At 35.3% G+C, this 21,775-nt stretch overlaps 1 protein-coding gene across 1 annotated transcript; it reads right to left on the bottom strand.

Moving 5' to 3' along the window:
* Positions 1-258: 258 nt before the first annotated feature.
* LOC121728982 lies at positions 259-21,381 on the bottom strand. Its single transcript, XM_042117340.1, has 7 exons — positions 21,253-21,381; positions 7,338-7,700; positions 6,463-6,580; positions 2,779-2,948; positions 1,003-1,074; positions 513-586; positions 259-291 (listed from the first exon to the last, which is right to left on the bottom strand). Exons 1-6 carry the CDS (start codon positions 21,320-21,322, stop codon positions 522-524), a joined length of 858 nt encoding a protein of 285 aa, XP_041973274.1. The 5' UTR covers positions 21,323-21,381; the 3' UTR covers positions 259-291; positions 513-521.
* Between the last annotated feature and the right edge of the window lie 394 nt (positions 21,382-21,775).

The following is a 21,775-nucleotide window of genomic DNA, read 5'->3' as shown; positions in this document are numbered from 1 at the left end:
ACAGGCTCTTACCCGGTGTAACCTATTCTTCTTTCTACAAAATCATATCTATTCACTCCATGTTAGTTTATTTTATATCTTAAAAAATTTAAATAGTTATTATTTATTAAATTATACCAGATTAGGTCGGTGAAGTACTTACAGCCAAAAATAAAAAACAATGCATTTTCACATTTACAAAGATTTTGTATGCAATGCATATAATATAAAAGTTGCATTTCATAAAGATAGGTGACTTTAAATTTATCTTAAAAATAATACATCCAGTGTAAATAATAAATTATTCTGTACCTGTAACAAAAATCCCTGTGTTATTTCAAAATGATTTTATAAGACTTAATAGTCAAGTCAATGCTAGAAATTACGTTAATGGTTGCGTTTAAAATAAATAACTTTGTCAATTACCAGCACTAGAAACAAAAACTGTCCGTCGCGATAACTTAAAAATCTTTTGTAGCGTAGGAATGCTTTACTTAATCTTTATACTATTTTAAAATTGGTCTTATACTTACATTAGTACTCTAGACTAACAATATTTGAGCCAACATCAACTGAAGTGCCCACGTCAGAAGACACAATGATGTGCCTGTAACAAAAATAACTGTTAATAAAAAATTAAAATGGCTTCTAATGGAAGTGTCAATAAACGTTTTCATTGTACTAATAATAGGCGTATCAATAGATGGCGAATTAGTTAGTTATATGGTCGGATAACAGAAATGAATAATAGTGGTAAAAAGTGTATAAAAAGACATGCGATAAAATTATATCTTCAGCACTCATTGATTTTATTTCCAAATCAATTCATTCCGGCTTGCACATGACGATATTTAATTTGTATTGAATTGACTTGCGTGACGTCTCAGCCAATTGAAGTCTGTCGAATCCATACAAATGTAGAAATGCATCTACGCGTCGCGCTGCGGTCTGAATCAACCCTTACGCGATAGCCTTTTCGTGGAACCAGTTTTTGACACAGTTACGTATAGAATCGTATTTCACCTGAGGACCCCACTGCAGCTGCCAGCTGCATGTCCACTGCTGTCACAATCTCGGGCGTGGTGCTTATTGGACCTGAGAATATTATTTTTTATTACTTTATGTTTTTATAACTATTTTTATAAAACTTGGTAATTTTAATGATAATAAAAATTAGCAGTATTTCTTTTTCTATGGATATTGACAATACGTGTCTGAAGGACTTGTTGTGAACTGCACAGCTAGATAGTATGTATTATAATTTATGTACTGATAAAATAACCTCCTCCTTTTTGGAAGTCGGTTAAAAAAACACCATCGAGTGGTAACAATACCACACTAAATATTTTTCAGTGACACTTGATAATTTACGTTATTCTATAAAAAGTACAGTCTGTGTAGATAAAGTGCCCTCAGTTAAATATCAAATAATGAAACTTTATTCAGTAACTTGAGAGTAATTATTATCGAAATTGGTAACTTCGATATAATATTTTAATACATTCTTCAATCTTCATCGATTATGAGTTTTTTAGCTTCTCGATTCTTTGAATTTCTTAATAATGAGAGGGATTTTATTTTCGTTTAGACCCGCTATTACGGTATTCTTCAAACAAGAGATGTAACGAAGCATGAAATTATTCAGGGCTTCGCCCGCTAGATGTCTGTGCAGTGTGCACACAACCGTCGCCTGATAAAAAGCTTAAACGTCCGAAATACTACGAGAAATTGTTATTTTCTTATCATCTATTACGTGTTCAGACTCGTGCTACAAAGAAATTTGTTAGATTAGACATTTTGGAATTGAAATCTTAAAAGTGAGATTATTTTTAAGTTGTTCATGGTTTTACATGTAGTGTGCATGATCTGTACACTGTATTATTTCCATGATGTTGGTCTAAATCATTCAAAAGCTTTATCTGATAACACAAATTATGATTATAATAGTCTGCTACCCGGGTTATTATTATGAAACTATGGCTACTATTAATAAAAATTGGATCAGGGGGCTCAAAACGTCCACTTTGGCATAATTATTTAATGAACCTATTATTTTTTTAAATTTTAATCTCAATATAAGTATTATTTTTTAAAATTTTAATCTCAATAGGTCGATAACTATGACATTAAAAATTCAAATACATCCCAATAGCTATGTCCACACTATGCAATTTAATCTTCAATTTTCGTCAGCATCTTTTTATTCAACTTTCGTTTAGCATATTCAATAATTGAATGCGTCAAAATGTCCACCCGCGTTGGAAAGAAAAGTGTCATAGCATAGCGTCGCGGGCATGCCTCACGTGCGATGTTTACTGCGCTATAACGCATGCCCTTGATGAACAAAAAAAGGCACAGTGTGGACAAAACTAAGATTCATAATAAAAGGAACGAAACGATTTATGGGAAAGCCGCATTTTAGACACCAAAGCATTTGGCATTATTCGACACGTTTTTCTTATCACTTGTTTTATGGGATCGCTGATTAAAATAAGATAATAATAATATGGAATTGACTGATGCGTTCGTAATAATATGAAGTCGTCGCTAGTATGAACCTACTATTTTTTTGTCGATAAGAAATTTTAGTCGTTTAAAAATTCAAATTCCAATAATTCATAATAGGGCTCAATTTACACCGGAAGCGTCAATTTCGCAACATGACGGGAAATCGTTGGAATGCTCGTTCTTTATTCGTCGTTATTAATTCGACATTAGACTCTAATTAAGGGATTGACTGTCATGTCAATACCATAGATTTTGATCGGCGATTTTGTGATGGAGGAAACGCATACCTACCCGGGTAGTAGATCGCCTCTTTCCTCACGACGTAATTGGCTGAGGGGATCCGCAGGGTGCAGACGAACTCTGCAGGTGATGGCAAGATCTCATCCCTGAGTGTGACCTTGGCGACGGCGGAGTAACGATCACCGACTAGTTCTGCGCTATGTGAAACGTCGTCCAAACGCCTAGAACACAGTGTACAATCAGTAAAATGCTACTAACATAGAGTAAAAGTTGGCTAGGATAGAGTGTGTCTATGTGATGGGCGGATGTTTGAAAAAAGAAGAAGTTTAAATTTTAGCAAAATTGATTTTTTTACGTAAACAATTTGGCTAGGGAAATTAAAGTATTTATATTTTCTTGTTCCCGTTTGATACTATATATATTATTATTTCACGCGATCAGAGAGCATAACTATTAACCAAATGGCGGCCTTTTATTCCAAGTCTACGAATGGAATGGAAATTGATTCCTCGTTTGCAACAGTCGGCGATGTGAGCACACGTCATTTAAGTCCAATAAAAGCCAAAAGACACGTTTATAAATAAACTGCATTTTGCACGTATCCCCAACGGTTCTATCTGGTTAAGACCTGATAGAAATAAAAATCATTCTCACGTAGTATTACGTGAGTGTTTTATAATTCACCGGCATTTCTGGAGTCTGCCAACGAAATAGAAATAAATGTGTTCGAGGATATTAGAGGGAATTCTCCTGTCACCGGTGACGCTCGAGTTATTCAATCAACTATGATTTTCGCGTGATTTTTCTATGAAACATTTCGCTTTTTCTACTTCATCGCCTCTGCTAGGTCAGGGTTGTTTGTATTTAAAAAAAACAAGACGTTTGCATCCGTTATGGATGATTTATATAGTATTTTCAGAGCGAAGTAACCACTCTTCAAATATCTGGGACTGATTTGATTTGACTGGGAAGATTTTGAATGAGCGTATGGTGGCCCAAGCATACTTATTATACGGCATGGTTAGCCTAGTCCATAGGAATGAGCAAGTCAATACGTCTGGGACCAACTACGTACGGGTTTCCTTACGATGTTTTCCTTCACAGTACGAGCGTCCGTTATAATATTATGTACTTCAGATCTCAAAATGTCTCATTGGTACACGCCTTTACCCGGGGTCGAATCCCCACTAGGCCACGGACGCTCTTTGTTTTTTGTTTATCAGATTGTTAGTTAAACTTTATAATATTATAATATTTTAGAATTGTATTTTATAGCTGATCTTTTCAACAAAGTAAAGAAAATCCATAATATTTACATGTGATATCTTCACATGTTTGGAACAATAAAAGATTACGCTTCTCAAAATGTAGCCCGTAGACGTTTAACTTACTATATTTCAAAGCAGCTACGTTATAGTAACGTGATTACGTAAGTCCGAATGGGGCACGGAAAATCGAGCAAAAAATATTTCATCAAGAAAGTTGTTGGCCGGTTGGCAGGTGTGACCGGGAGAAATCCCTGGACGGGTAAACTCGCCGCGGCAGGAAATTTATGAGCGTATCGAAATTTTTATTGCTAATAGCTTTGTAAATTGTTATCACAATACTAGGTTCGCAGCGTTATGTTCAATATAGATTTTTAACCATAATCCGACTACGTAAGCATAGATATAGGTTGGGTTGCACCAACTAACTTTAACTATAACTTTAACTACAATGCAAAATGTCAAATCTTTGGTTAAAGTTAAAAATGGACGCCATCAAGACGCCATATTTAACCATAACCATAGAGCTCGACAAGGTTTTAAATGCACGTGGGGAAAAAAGGAACTAACGCTGTCATCATACAAACACGCCATTTTGACAGTTCTCCTTTACCAGCAGCGCCCCCGCCCACGTTCATTTATAACCTTGTTGGACCAGCTGTCATCTGTCAATTTCTCCGGTCAAAGTTAAGGTTAAAGTTAAATTTAGCCTTAACTATAACCATAACTTTAACCTTAACTTTAACTTTAACCTCGCCTCTGGTGCAACTCAACCTAAATAATCTATATTAAAGTACACGATATTGTCATGAATCATCAGAATTAGAGTCATTATATTTTATGTACCAAACAAAATATTATGTATACGTAAAATTAAGATACTAAGTTAGTTATAAGAGTACAGCAACAATATCAGTATTCGTTACCTGCCTTTTAGATTCGTTGTTGTTTTATACGTGGGAGGGCCATGCTTCGGCACGAATGGGCCGGCTCGACCGGATAAATACCACGTTCTCACAGAAAACCGGCGTGAAACAGCGCTTGCGCTGTGTTTCGTCGAGTGAGTGAGTTTACCGGAGGCCCAATCCCCTAACCCCTACCCTATTCCCTTCCCTACCCTCAACTATTCCCTTCCCTTCCCTACCCTCCCCTATTACCCTATTCCCTCTTAAAAGGCCAGCAACGCACTTGCAGCTCTTCTGATGCTGCGAGTGTCCATGGGAGACGGAAGTTGCTTTCCATCAGGTGACCCGTTTGCTCGTTTATTTTTGCCCCTTATTTCATTAAAAAAAAAAAAAATTTTTTACAAAAGAATTACCCCATTTCCAAAGTAAAAACCATTCAGATAGAGAGAGAGATACAGAAATAGTTGAGGTTTAGAATTCGCCTAACCTAAACCTCAACTATTTCTGTACTCAATCTTCATTAATAAAGTCGGTACCAGATAACTTAACCCGGCGTGAATGAGTGAAAAATTATTATACCAGCTATGAGGTGGGTATGACATACCCTAATATTGTATTGTCGAATTTGATAAATGGAGATTAATTTAGAATAATGCTTATCACTGTAATATTTAATTAACATAAAGCAAATGAATTTTAACAATAAAACAACCACGTCCAATTACAAAAAAGTATCTTATTTTCTATTTTTTTTTATGAAATAAGGGGGCAAACGAGCAAATGGGTCACCTGATGGAAAGCAACTTCCGTCGCCCATGGACACTCGCAGCATCAGAAGAGCTGCAGGTGCGTTGCCGGCCTTTTAAGAGGGAATAGGGTAATAGGGGAGGGTAGGGATGGGAAGGGAATTGGGGAGGGTAGGGAACAAAACAAGGGTATTAGTAACAAAGTGGTATTATTATACTCAAAAATCAACTTTATTTAGGAACTTAGGCTTAAAATATAATAATTCGACAAATTGTGATCAATATTGTAATTAAAATTAAACAATCAATCACTTTCTTATCCATACCAATATTATACATTCGAAAGTATCTGTCAGTCTGTCTGTCTGTCTGTTACCTCTTCCCGCCCGAACCACTGAACTGAAACCACTGAAATCTTGCTGTTGGCATGGAGATATTTTATGTCCCAGGAAAGGACAAACTTTTAATCCCGGAAAAATGTACGTTACTCGCACAATAAATCAACTTTTGCGCAACGGAATTATTGCATTCGTCAGTAATTGTCAGTAAATTCAACTGAATATAAAATCAATAAATATGACAAAAGACAAGTCTTATATAAAAATTATATGACATTCTAGAATTTACAGACATACAAATAAAGCAACTTCATTATTATACGCATAAAATTGAAAAATAACCGAAACACAAAATAGTTTCACACAAAACAGTTCATCCAAAGTTTTTATTATAAGTATATTATATTATGTTATTAACTATGGTATTTTATCGACAAAATGGCTCTATTTTTTACTCTTAATGTTTATTCAGTATACACACCTTTCGGGCGTGGAAAGTGTGAGGATGGGCGCGGGGAAGGCGCCGTCGGCCGCGCAGATCACGTTGACGGTGTCGTCGTCACTCTTGTTCTGGATCAGACGGAAACTCGTCTCCGGCGCTACAAATTCCACCAGATTTTAATCAGCAATTGAAGACGTAAGCGGAAGAACACTATGACTAACAGCAAAAAGTTGCCGTTTTTCGCATAATCAGCTTTAGAGCCGAAAAATATATTTGAAACAAAAAAAAAACTGCTGTTATGTGTAGCCAGATATGTTAGCCAGGTGACGGAGTAGAAGTTATGAGGTTTGTCCAAATTATATAAGAAAAAATTAGTAAATGTCCGTATGTCACAAAATGTTAGTTATCTGGTTCTTCCACTCACGTCTTCAATTGCGTTTAAACAATGTGACATTATCACCAAATTGTGAAATCGATCAATGATGCGACCGGTTGCTTTTAACCAACCTGCAGTTGCTTACAATAATTTTAACCCAAAAGTGCTATTTATAATTGTTTTAGGGTCAATTTATAATAGCGCAGAGTCGAAGCGCATCGAAGCGAATTATTAAAACTGAACATAACAAATTCAACCTTAACTCCAAAGCATTAACGCACTTTATTACTTCTGATAATTCATAAAGGCGCGCGCATCCGCGCGAATTTGCGTCGATGCGCCGACCAACGCTGATAGGCAGATGGGGGACCTACGTAGTTTGGTCGCGTTAGGTCAAACCCAGCCAGAAAGATCACAATTAACATTGAATTGACCTTTCTTTTTTTTTGTTTTTTTTTGTTCCGACCAAATGACGTTGGTCTGTCAACTGTCTAGGAATCAATTTCCTCGATGGTACATACATAAATAGCTGACATACCGAACACGACCATCCTCTTGGTAGCATCGTCCTCGGCCATGAAGGTCGAGATCACACAAGTGTACTCCCCGGAGAGTTCGGTGCTCATCTTCACGATCTTTATCGCGCGGTACATCTTGAATGGGTCTTCGGAAGCGCGGTACGTCAGGTCCACTCGTCCGCGCAGCACGTTGATAGCTTGTGGCATGTGACCGGCGATCCACTGGTACACTGGCCGCATCCTACTCTGAAAGAACCACTTTAGCACCATCCCCTGGGTATCGTTCCCGTACGTGTAATCACAGTCCAAAAGCGCTGTGTCCTGCGCACCATATTGTATCACGTCTGGCACTATTAGCTTCACTATTTTAAGGGCATCGAATTCTGAAACAATAGAAAAATAGGTAGCATTATAAAAATGAAACTATCGATTTTATAATAAATTTTTATATAAGTCCCGAATTGTTTAATTTTTTAAACATATTATATACCACATTATATTTCCGTTTTTTTTGCGATGATCCGTTATCCTTTTTCACCTGGCACATGAAAGACGGGCGTGATTGTGAAGAGAGTAAGACGATGTTTGATTTTTTGCTTCATTCGCCCTCTTTAGCTCTAAAATGAACATTTTAGTGGCGAAATTAATTGTGAATTATCTCAGTCATGATTTTAGCCAGGGTTTCAAATATATAACTATGAAATAATAAAACATTATAATTTATGATAATATAATATAATAACCGGTTAACACCGGTTTCGGTGACGGTGGCCGGTTTCATTGAATCCAGGCCAGCTACGCAGGAGTACTTTTGTAGTGCCCAAGTGTGTGCGCAGTACACAAGAGCACTCTCTATTCCTTTACTCTCATAACCCAGTGATACGGAAGACCGACACGACCGGCGAGAGATCAGGCGCAGGACCGACTTTTTACATGCCCATCCGACGCATGGATAATCTTACTTATCAGACAATCAGGTGATCAGTCTGCATTGTCCTAACCAAACTTGGAAATAACATGTTCCAACGCGGGAATCGAACCCACGACCTCACGAGTCAAGAGCCGCGCTCTATACCACTAGACCACGGAAGCGTTATGATAATAATGTAATTAATGAAAGCACTAAAGTCTATTTACTCAATTCTGTTTAAATATTATATTCGCAATCAAATTGTTTCAACAAAATAATATTGTGCATTGATAATTACAAGTCGTTACTATAATATTATTCGAGCAGTTATCTTCATTGTTGATTGCAATATTAATAATTATTGTCTTTGTGTTCAGTCTTAATGAGTCCGTTCATACGAATATTAAGCTTTCGAATAATTTATTTTAAACAATAAAGCTAATGAATGCTGTTTTGAACTTGAATTATTTAGTGGATTTTGTGAGGACCGAGTTAGCTTAAAATTAGCCGTAAATTCAAAGGTTTTATGAGGCTAAACATAAATAAATCGGATCAATTTATTTTTTTCTTAACACCTTTAACCTTCCTTCGTCTGATATAAAGTCAAGTCAATTATATTGTTTTTTTCCAAATTAAGCCATTAATCGGGCACGGGGAACTATTTTCCCACCTTCTCAATCTAGCTAAAATTCCAAACATCTCTGAAATGGCAACCTTTATGTTTTTTTACACAAATAGAATCTAAGATAATTACAACATTATCTTACGAGCAACACAGCCCTTTCAAGTATCAAGTGTCATGTCAGAATCAAATAAATGTCAGTTTTGAAAAAAATGCGCGTTTTTCACTTCTGCAAAGATTAAAATCTACAAAGTTTCTTAAAAAAAAGATTCTTAATAACTAGATATTCAATTTATTATGTACTAATTTATTGTATTCTGAGTAGTTTTATTATAATGTTCAGTGCAAAAATGTAGTATTTATGTGGTTTTGATTCATTTTCAAATACATACTTACAAGTGGGAAAACAGTTTTACATTTTCCCATTTACATTGTCCATTAGCAACTTCATTATAAATATAAAAAATGTTTTTATTTTTATTTTTGTCAACTTTTAAAATTTGTCAATTATTTTAGTTTATTTCAAATGTTTATTCATAAAAGAGACAGTTCTATTTTTAAACGTCGTAATAAAAGAGACAGTTCTATTTTTAAACGTCGTATCGTATCGCTGTCTCTTTCTTCGCCTGAGCTATGACGAAAATTCGTTTTTTCCAGATTGTTCGAAAAAATTATTGAAAATGTAAATAATCGAGGTATTTATTGCAATCAAGACATGTGGTAAGAGATTCCATGTGTTTTGTTCTTTTTTGAGTCATAATTGATACATTTTCGAAACGCGCACGACGTCATTTTCAATTTATTTAGGTAAGACAAGACGCGGCACGTTCGTGACTGCGCTCGATGCAGACTAAACAACAGACGGCCTAATTGGGCCGTATTTGAATCTTCACAACGCGCGCGGTAGTAACATATCTGTTTTGAGTATTTCATCATTGCTTGTTACATAACATTTTTACTATTGTAATACAAAGATATATGATCACAATAATATGACGAGATATCAATAAATTTTTGAATACGGTAGTATGACAAATATACATATTAAGTGATGTTTAACATAATTCGAGCCATGCTTGACGTATTGTTTCTCTATTGTGGTGTTAGACTAGCCGCATACACACGTTTTCTGTACGAGAACCTGTTGCGTCAGCTAAGGCCATCCCCTGAGCAAACGACATTGACGACCTTGACCATACATTTTCCGCGTTGCCGAGATCGCACTAAAATCCTATGTTTTTACTTATCTTAGTTCAAAATTGACCTAAAAAAAATTTAAGCGACAAATATAATATAGCTAATGAAATTGTCGATCTATTGGCGTGTGTTTCAAATAAACGTAATTTGTAAATACTAGAGAGATGCTAAATGTATGCTTAAATTTAAATAAATTAGTATTTCTTTGGAAGCTGATATCATAAGTATAATAAACACAATTAGGAAATTAAACACAGAGAAAGGAATGTTCATGTGCTGAAGATTATTGCTGTATTTTTATTATAATTTTGTAGCTTTCAAATTATGAGTTAATAATACTCTAAAAACGGTAAAATACGGTATCTCCGTAGGGGGAGAGCCTTAATGTATTTTCTACCGATTTTATGCATTCAAATGTCCGAATACTGCACCTATGCAGTCGCCTTAAAAGATACACGTTTGCAAAACACAAAGGTTTGCATATCGATACATCTGACACGCTCCAATCCTTTGTTGCTTCTATGAAAACAATGTTACTTGATTTGCATGATTACTGTTGCATCCATTTTCCAACGAGCTGCCTTTTATATTCAAACGAATGCAACCCTTATTTTAATGACGTTAAAATTTGAAATGCAATGAATATGTATGGTGAATATTTCATTGGTTGAATGCCAAGACGACTGCTTCCGAAGCTATTTATTTCGCATTTACCTTCTTGACATCATACAGAACTGTCGGAAGTGAGGCTATGAACCTACTTTCAAACTGGTTACGGCTTCATCAAACTTCAATTTACGTTATGCAAACGCTTCTCACGTAGACAGAAGTTTAATTTTCGTAACTATTGTTGCCAACTTAACACATACAGCTAAAAATCATGCTATATCTTTAAAACATTAAAATCACATTTAAATAGTACATGCGTGAGTGAGCGAGCATTCTCGCTAGCTTGCTACTCATTTAACTAATAGAATCAAGTCATAAATGTATTGATCCATGGGTACAAAATTTCTCGTGAATCACTTTACGTAAGATAAAGTGCCTTTTCAACGCAAAAGGGCTATAGCAACTTTAATGTATTATTCATTTACCAAGTTGGAATTATCGCTCAGCTAATATTTCTGAGAAAAACCACCGCGTTATACAACAATCTGGTTAGTTTAACAGAATTTATTGGAACTTTCGAAACAATTTTGATTAAGAGCTGTTGAGTGTTTCTCTTCATACACTCAGTGATGGTAGATAACTGCTTTTAAAGTTAATTTACGTTTTAATACACTTAATTACCCATAAATTCCGAAGAGAAAATAAAATGAAATGCAAATAATTTTCATTGCATCTAGTTATTATTATACAACCAATACAACAATGTATGAAATTGACACGACATGAGTCGAATGTCGACTTTATGTTATCAATTGTTTTTGTCAATTACATACAGTTTTGATCGGTGATTCTATAAAATAAAGCGATAAAGAAAACGTGTTGGCTAGGGGCTCTGGAGTCATAATACATTACTTAAGTTTACGTTTAGAGTACGTAAATGATCCCCGAAACTCAGATTCACCAAACTTCGTTTATCGCGTGATAACCGTACATTTTACCGAAATAAAAAGTATCCTATGTCCTTTCCTGAGACCTAAAGTATCTCCATAGCAATTCAGCAAAGTCGGTTCAGCGGTTTTGCGTAAAGAGGGAACAGACAGACACACTTTCGCATTTGTTTGTGTGGATTGAACGTAAACAGAGTATTTGTACGTGAGTATCGGGCCGAAAGTCCGGTGGCCGACGCCTTATCTTCGTGTTTCAGTCTCGTGCACATTACACTAATGTTTTGAAACAATTTTGTGGTATTATTTATGAAAATTTAATGGAATGTTATCTATATTAATATATATATATGTCGTAGGATGATTTGATAAATCCGTGTTTTCGCGAAATCCCTAGAATTTTCGCGAAAATTCGATTTATCAAATCATCCTACGACATCGTAGGATGATTTGATAAATCGAATTTTCGCGAAAATTCTAGGGATTTCGCGAAAACACGGATTTATCAAATCATCCTACGACATATATATGGTATGGTATAATTAACGCCCATCCTTATCATGGAAAATGTTGTAACTTTTTTTCACTGGGAGGGCGGCTCCCGTAGACAAGTGACAAAACGCTAACGCTAACGCTAGCGCTACAAAATGTATGGATTTGACATTAGTATTCGCTAGCAAAGCGATGACTTATGTCAAATCGCATACATTTTGTAGCGCTAGCGTTAGCGTTAGCGCTTTGCCACTTGTCTACAGGCCCAGGAAAGCTATTGTTGTAATAACGGGATGGCAACTGTAATGTCATATGCCAAGCAAGCAACAATCCAGTGCGAAGGCTGTTGACAAATAGCCGTGGCGTAAACTCACGCGATCGCGCGATTCGCACAGGGCGTAAAACGGAGTGCAGCCGAGTTTTTAGTGGATAGGGTGGTCCACAGGTAGTCCACAAGTAGTGGTCCACTACCACTTTTCGTATCAGAGACCCACATAGTTGGGATTGTGGGATCCCCCATCCTCGACATTAACCTATCAACTCCCAAGCGGTCGAATTGGATCGCGTAAAGAATAGATTTCTAAGAATCCGCGATCGGATCGGATACAACCATGGCTATACAAATCGCTGCACCGATTGATATTTTTGTGTGTGTAATAAGATTCAAAGAATATTTATGAGTGTTACGTTTTAAGCATCTTAATATACCTATATAATTCGGAAAATTTTTCCTTAAAGCCGCGACATAAAGAGGAAAATGAGCAGTTACCAAGACGCGTCGTAAAATACAAATCGTAAAACTGTTCAATATAACCGCAAACGTGTGCTTCATTCATTATTCAGGGAGAGGGCACGTGGACGAAGCTGGCGAGGGTCCAACTCAGATAACGTTTAAGTTTATGTGGCTTAGCCGAACTGTGCTTTATATTTACATAGGTAAGACATAGTAAATTTACCACTTGAAACGTGATAGCACCTTGCTTTTTTAAACTAAGTTTTTTATAAAGAGGCTGAGTATAATATTTTAAGTGTTGACGATAAAAGTAGAAATCAAAATTGATTTTCGCTTTTAAAGATTAATCTTGTGTTAAAATAGTATGCCTTTCCTTTTATGAATATGAGAAACGAAGTAATATTATACGACGCCTTACCTTTTAACTAGACTGCTAGTGTGCCTCAAAGGGAGGTAGACAAGAAATAAACAAGTCGGACATTTGACAATACAACCATCGATACTGCAACGTATTGTAGCATTGCTACGCCGCGCCGTAGCCGGTCGCGTCGTAGTCCGCAGAGCACACGACAGTCGTAGCAAAGCTACAAATTCGTAGCACAGCTACGAATTCGTAGCGCTACGCTGTACGTAGAGCGGCTACATCATCGTAGCGAAGTAAAATGCGTAGCACAGCTACAATCCCGTAGCGCTACGCTGTAGCTGCACCTCTACACGATCGTAGAGCGACGACGTAGCTGCGTAAGGGCCGGGACACAAAAAACGACACGATGTCGTGTCGTACCACAACGCGGCGTCGTTTCAAGATGCGACGTCGTGTCGTGGGAATCCACGACGAGCATATAAATTATAGGTATGTCGTTGCACGTTACGATGTTCGTCGTAGATTCCCACGACGCAACGTCGCATCGTGAAACGTGGTGCGACACGACGTCGTATCGAGTTTATGTGTCCCGGCTCATTAGGATTTAGGAATACGCTAGAAGTCGATTATGATTTTCATTCTTTCTTTTACCTTTTTAAATTCATTATTTTCCACTTGCAAAGCCAAAAAATGATAGGCATTTTTGAAAACGTCCAACACCATTCTGTGACACTATAATTGATATATTAAATTTAATTTGGTTGCCAACTTCTACAAAATCATCAAAGGAACCAGTTAATTGCAATTTCGTATTGAACTATAACAAAAAACAGCTAAGAAATCATCGAAATTAAAAGTTAAATTAATAAAAAGCCATCTTACATTTTATCGTAGGACAAAAACATTATTAATCTCAGTATATGTGCGGATTTGCATGGCATTTACTTTTCACATTTTATTGTACTGCATGGATTATGACAAGCTGTAACAGAAACGTTACGTGCCGGAAGCCGGACGCCGGACGCTGGACACAAACATCATTTCTGTGCGAGCTCATATTTATTGCACTATTAACACGAAACAAAACGTACGTACAGTCGAGGAGAAAAATAAATTGCTATATATATTGCTTGCTTAATAAATTTGTCCCCGTATTTCATAAAAAAGATAGTATTTATAATATTAGTATAAATACCTATGTCTTATAATTTTCAATTCTGATGATATATAATAAACTAGATGACGCCCGCAACTCCGTTGCGCCAAAATTCGTTTATCGCGCGGGAACCGTACATTTTTCCGGGATAAAAACTATTTTATGTCCTTTCTCGGGATTCAAAGTATCTCCATGCCAACGTTCAGCAAAATCGGTTCAGAGGTTCGAGCGTGAAGAGGTAACAGACAGACAGACACACTTTCGCATGAGGTAACATACAGACAGACAGACAGACACACTTTCGCATTTATAATATTAGTATGGATGTCCAAAATATAATTATAACTGTTGAAAATAACGACAGCATGTCTGCTTTCATTTTGTTTTGAAGTCTTAATCCTTTTCACTCGATAGCACAGGGCTCAGCGAGTCTCAACATGATAGTCGGCTGGAATATTACAGATTTACTTATTTATACGTTACAAAATCCGTTTATAATTTCAGAGTATGTTTTCATTTCGGATTTATTGTTTTTTGCTTCGTGTTTCAATGTTTTAGATTATAATCTAGTGTGTGTATTTATATTCTCTTTATTTGTCTATCCGTTATTTTTACGAGAAAAAATGTAAGTTGCCTGACTTACTTTTTGCATTGACTCTTTGTTCTGTACTAATAGACCTAGGTCCATACAAATAATGCCTGTTAAAATATTTTCTAAAATGATGTTAACGATTGGGGTCGTTTACCTTAAAACAAAATATTTTACTTTCGAAACAAAAAACAAAATTACAGGTCATTATGAAAATGATTTATCATATTTCGTGTGGCTCGTAAGTGGCTATTATTGGCCATTTGTCACGAAGTATCATTATATTAACACCTGTTTAGCTTTATAATATTATATGAGAACAAGCTGGTGCCCGTGACTTCGTCCGCGTTAACACATAATAACAAACATAGACATTTTTCTGTAATTCTTTGCTGCTATTAGTCACAGTGCGATATCACATTATAGCCTAAAGCTTTCCTCATTAAATAGACCCTCCAACACCAAGCGCATTTGAACAAAGTATACAATTTGAAAAACAAAAATTGTGGTCGAATATAAAGGTGAAAGTAGGATATTATTTATCAATTAGCAATAAAAGTAGGTACTAACATTTACTTAAAACTAAACTCAATAAATAAATTTGGGCAAAGGCGGCCTTATAAACACGCGACCATAATGTCATACGCGACCACTTTTAATGGTAATGAAAGGAAAATTAAACTTAGTAGGTGTACAATTAGTGTAATAATATTATTCGTTTAAACAACAAGTTATGAAAAAGGAAGTAAATAATAATAATAATATTGCAAGCTATTTTAATAATGTGTGTAACCCATAATATATATACCTGTGTTGTAAGTTCCAATTTACACAACATAAATGCAATAAAGATTATTCTGATCTTTTTTTATTAACCGGCGTCAATGACGTGAAAATAATTACATGGACTATGACGTCGGGTCATTTTGACCCGAACTTTGTAGATAAATTTTAATAAAACTAAGTAAGCTACCACAATTTTGTTTATTATTTATTTAAAAAGGGAACTTTAATTATTGTGCATAGAATAAAAAAAACCTGTGTTATAAAATAAATATTTTTGTTATTGGCTTTCTTTACGGCAGATGCAAAATCAACCTTAAAAATTTAACGTGTACGTTAATTTTATATTTTCGCAAAATTTCCTTACCTATGAAAGAAAAAAATATTGATGAATTTAAGGAGAGTTTGCTATAACTCACTAACATGAAAATAAAAAGAAATCAGTCTTCTACTTCCTCATTTAGAGTTATAGAACTACTACAGTTATAAACAATATGTCATGCCCTAGCATTTAAAAATTGCACATGCTGTGCATGTGTGAAGTGTTTTTTTTATCTTTTTTAGATGGAAACACTTCATATCTTTTGTAAGTTCCAAGGATTTTTTCACTTTTACCTAGATACATGGTCCTCAAGTTCAATGCTCAAAAGCTGAAAAAAAAGCAGCCTGAGACTCGTCATCGTCAAAGTCTAACTCTTCTAATAACTCTAAAATACTTTCTGGACTGTTAGTTACTGACATTATTCTTCAAAACGTAAAAAAATAAGGCAAAACAATATTTAAATACTGATAAAAGTTAGTCACGAAAATACTACAACGACTATGACGTCGGGTCATATTGACCCGTTTTTACTTGGCGCGCCTATATATATATATATATATATATATATATATATATATATATATATATATATATATATATATATATATATATATATATATATATATATATATATATATATATATATATATATATATATATATATATATATATATATATATATATATATATATATATATATATTGTAGCGGCGTGTGTTTAGCTACATATACAGGCTCGAAAAAACTCGAACTACTAAGGCCTATGGTGAATTTTGAAATAATAACAACGTATATTCTTAGCGTATCAAAAAATGTATTCTAGCGCAAAAGTTACAATATTCTAGGATAGGGGGGTAGGAACAATTAGCCAATAGGCGACGCGTACGTGTATCGTTTCGTATATCACGACATTTTCGCGCACTATGATTGGATATACAAAATGTCACGGGAAACTAGCACTTAAGTCCCAAACAATATATACATATATATATATATATATATATATATATATATATATATATATATATATATATATGTATATATATATATATATATATATATATATATATATATATATGTATATATATATATATATATATATGTATATATATATATATATATATATATATATATATATATATATATATATATATATATATATATATATATATATATATATATATATATATATATATATATATATATATACATATATATACATATATGTATATATATGAAATTTCTAATACTTTAATCCCGTGTTGCTCTAAGCTACACTATAAACTTGTACTATTATCTATTCTGTGACTATAGGCAGGTATTATTATTTTTAACAAAAAATGAAATATATATATATATACAATATTCTTATGCAAAAAGAAATTTTGAAAAGTCGCATAAAAAGTGGTTTACGAATGAAATTGATATTGAATTGATTTTCGGTGACGGTGGTTGGTTTCATTGAAACCCAGGCCAGCTACACAGGAGTAATTTTATAGTGCCCAAGTGTGTGCGCATTACACAAGAGCACTCTCTATTCCTTTACTCTCATAACCCAGTGGGACGGAAGACCGATACGACCGGCGAGAGATCAGGCGCAGGACCGACTTTTTACTTGCCCATCCGACGCATGGATCATCTTACTTGTCAGACAATCAGGTGATCAGCCTGCATTGTCCTAACCAAACTTGGAAACAACATGTTTCCAACGCGAGAATCGAACCGGCGACGACGAGTTAAGAGCCGCGCTCTATGCCACTAGAGCACGGAGGCGTAGGCCAAAGTTACAGTGTCAGTGGAAAAGGCGTAACAATATAATATTCAATGGGGAAAGCAAATAAGCCACAAACATTTGCACACAAGCCCCGAAGTTTGACAGAGAAATATTATGATTTCCGTTCTATATCGACCGGAGCAATCAGCTAAAAGCCCGTCCGACCTCTGGTCTGTTGGACGCGTCTTTATTAGGTATTTTGTCTTTGGATGCTGTCCAGTGGACAAATGTCATAATATTATCGTTATTACTATAATGTTACGTACAGTCGCTGGCCTGGGTTATTGATAGATGTTTACCAAAACAAATGCCTTATCCGCAGGGATAAGGCCTGATAGTTTTTAACTTTTGTCTGTCTATCTGTCACGTTTTCACTTGTAATCGGTAAACATCTGTACTTTGATAACTCACGAGAAAAAGCGTACGTGCCTCGTATTTTTTTTTTGAAAACCTTTAGGAAAGTTGAAACTTTTTACAAAAAAAAAAATGCATTTCGCGGGTAACAAAGGAATTGCTTTTTTAACTTTGTCATCTGTGAAAAAAAAAGTAAAAGTACGACAGTTTTTATTAATTTTTGCATGCACGTTGGGCATCGAGTCCCGTATAATTGATACGGCAGATACAGTGGTAGCTACGTCCCTGCTTATGTGACATTTAGGCCGGTATAAATAGTCAGTACTCAAGATGCATCTCGGTCTCAAGATACGGTTCAGGCTGTGTGATTGGTTGGCTGTCAAAATTTGGACCAATCATAGAGCCGAACCGGGTCTTGAGACCGGGTCGCATCTTAAGTACTGACTATTTATACCGGCCTTAGAATCCTGGGGAAGGACTTATATTACAAAGGATGTTTAGTGTAAAAAATATAATACAGTAATGTTTTGCGTAATAAAGGAGTTTCTGCTTGGACAAAGTTCCAGAAAACTTATTATATTTCCAACTATAATTAATTTTGATTTACCCCATAATAAACTTTAACCCCTTAGCTAGAAGATTTAAAAGAATCAAACAGATAATCTGTGTCAATGAAAATTCATTAACAAACGTTTGGAAATTAAATAGAAACCACTTTGAATACAATAATGTCAGTTTGTTTTCATTAGACGTGGATAAAAGACTCGCAACAATGCCTCGTCAGTCAATAGTCATTTATCTACCATTGTATTTTATCTATCTTTTAGTGGAATAAAGAGAAAACTTAGTTTGTGTGATAGCCAAATTGACTAAAGTATTGTTATGTTCAACAGTAAATTATTTCAGTTGATCACGAGAACATAATAATATATTATTATCAGTATCTATAAAAATCGGCCAAGTGCGAGTACACGCACACGAAGGTTTCCATAGCATTATATTTTTTTTTATTTAACAATTTAATGTGCACAAGAAACAATTACAATAAGACAATATACACAGCAAAACGAAACAAAGGATCTGCTTATTTCTAATAGAAATCTCTTCTAGCAGCCCTACGGAGAGAGATTGGATTGAGACAGCAGATAGAACGTGCACTATTATTATGAATATAATAATAGTACACGTTCTATTATAGAGCAAAAATATGCCAAAACTATGTTTTTTTTTTGTATGAAAGCCCCCTTAATTTTTTATTTTATTTTAATATTATTATTAAATATTGAAGTACACATATAACTAAGGATTTCGAGAAAAAATCAAGAACTATCTGTTGCCATTATTGATAATTGATATAGAGCAAAAAAGACAAAAAAAAATCACGTTTGTTTTATGGGATCCCCTTTTAAGTATTGATTTTTTTTTTTGTTTTTAGTATTTGTTTTTACAGCAGCAACAGATATACACATTTCACTATCTGTAAAAATTTCAACTCTCTAGCTATTACCGTTCTTGAGTTACAGCCTAGAGACAGACAGATGGATGGACGGACAGACAGCGAAGTCTTAGTAATAGGGTACGGTTTTTACCCTTTGGGTACGGAACCCTAAAAATTAGAGCCGAGCATAGAACCTCCTCTTTTAGGAGCCGATTATAAAACTCTTCTATTATAATATTATAAAATTCTATGATTTTATATATAATATTATATAATTTACTACCCTCTCCCTAAAGGCTTGAGAGCGGGACTCGGATAACTGCCAGCATAATATTAGACTAAGAACTAACCTAATCTTACCCAAGTTTCATCGAGGTAATAAGAATATTATAATATTTATCTCTATGTATAAAAATTAATGCCCCTTTTCGTTGTAATTATATATATAACTCACAAGGACGGACTCACCCATTCAAACTCAGTGTTTCGGCTTTGTTGGAACTATTAAGTAGATGCTTTATGTGAAGTTTGCACAAAATCAGTCGAGCAGTGCTTCAAATTGTATCACATTTTTTGTAACTAATGAATTCAATTAACTAATGGGGATTTTGCTGTCAAATTGAAACTTTTTTCAGTGTTGACAGTACGAGCTAGTTCTATAATTTGTATGTCACTTTGTATAACATTTCTAATGTATAGTATCTATATTAAAAAATAAAATAAAAAATACTTAGCACGTACCGGGCCGCTAGTGTAGTATAGGGCCCAGGCAATAAAATTGCGTTGCGGCTTCGCATCGTATAAATCCACGACGCCTTAGAACGCATCGTGAAAATTTACTACATGAAATTTTTGCGTTGCGACATCGCATCGCATTTCTGTGCGATGTTGTTTTTGCGATGCGACACCGCAAGGCAGTGTTGTAGCCTGGCCCATAGTCTCTCGTGTTTTCGCATCACCACGACACAACCTTGAACTATGAAGTGCCTACTAATATGTTCTCTCAGTGAGAAGAGTCAAATACGAGTACTTTCGTTTGCTATTGCAATCGGTTTGTTTATCTGTATGTTAGTTACTGTTCCATACGACGGAACTACTTTAACACGTCTACTTTTCAAGGAATTCTTGGATTTAGTTTTTACGGTAAATAAAAATGCTACTCGCAGGGACATTTAACAAACCAATGGTAAGTATAATATAGAAACAATTTTAATAAAAATATTGTCATATGTGAAAATACAGAAATTGTATTGAAATAAAATGGCATGTTGTGCCGCGCGGAAAATTCATCGGAATTGAGTTTTTCACGCTTCTGTGGTATCAAAAATATGAGGTGAAATTCATACAAATTTACATTGTGTAAGTATAAAGTTTTATGCCTCGATTAGTTTGAACTCTATCACTGGGTTACAGCTGTGTAGCAGTAACTGTCAACTTATCCCTTTTAGTCATTTATCTCCGCACTGCACTGTTAACTTTTTCACACACTTACGAGTACGGCATCAACTACCTACAAATTTGTGTCGAAATTCACTCGTTAACTTATTTAGTCCACAATTCCACATTGATCGCAGCAATTACACTCAACGTCCTGTCACGGTAATCTGCACCTTCACCATTCCACAGGATGGCTATCGTAACTCGCTTACCGTTAACGCAGGTAAGCAGCCATAGGACCATCACACACGCCGGCCGCAGCCCGCGCCTACACCGCACCATCGTCACAACACAACACACGCGACCAACTTCCGCGCGGCGCCGACACGTCCGCCCTCTCCGAGCTCCCGCCCGACACTGAGGGAGGACTGAGGAGGTTGTTTGTGTTTACCCGCGGCACCACGTGCCCTGTCATTAGTTCGTACTCAATCGCTTTTTACTGTACTCGGTAATTGACCCCAATTAGTGAGCACAATGAATGCCAGCCGCTCATAATTTGCTACTAATCGACTTCTGTCAACATATAAACACAAAATATTATGGACGTTTAAAACAATTAATCTTTTTACTAGTGGAATGAAAATCTAATACAGTATTCTTGAAATGACTTTAGAATCCGAAATCTAGGGCAGCCCGATTCCGGTCTGATATCATGTATCCAAAAGCTTGCCCGGAGCTTACAAACTTCGAGGTTTATTGCGCGATTTGTGAGCTTTTATGAACAACTTTTGCTGA

This window comes from Aricia agestis, chromosome 7 (assembly GCF_905147365.1).
Source record: "Aricia agestis chromosome 7, ilAriAges1.1, whole genome shotgun sequence".
Lineage (NCBI taxonomy): Eukaryota > Metazoa > Arthropoda > Insecta > Lepidoptera > Lycaenidae > Aricia > Aricia agestis.
The sequence above is the reverse complement of the archived record's forward strand: the minus strand, read 5'-3'. Positions and strand labels throughout refer to the sequence as shown.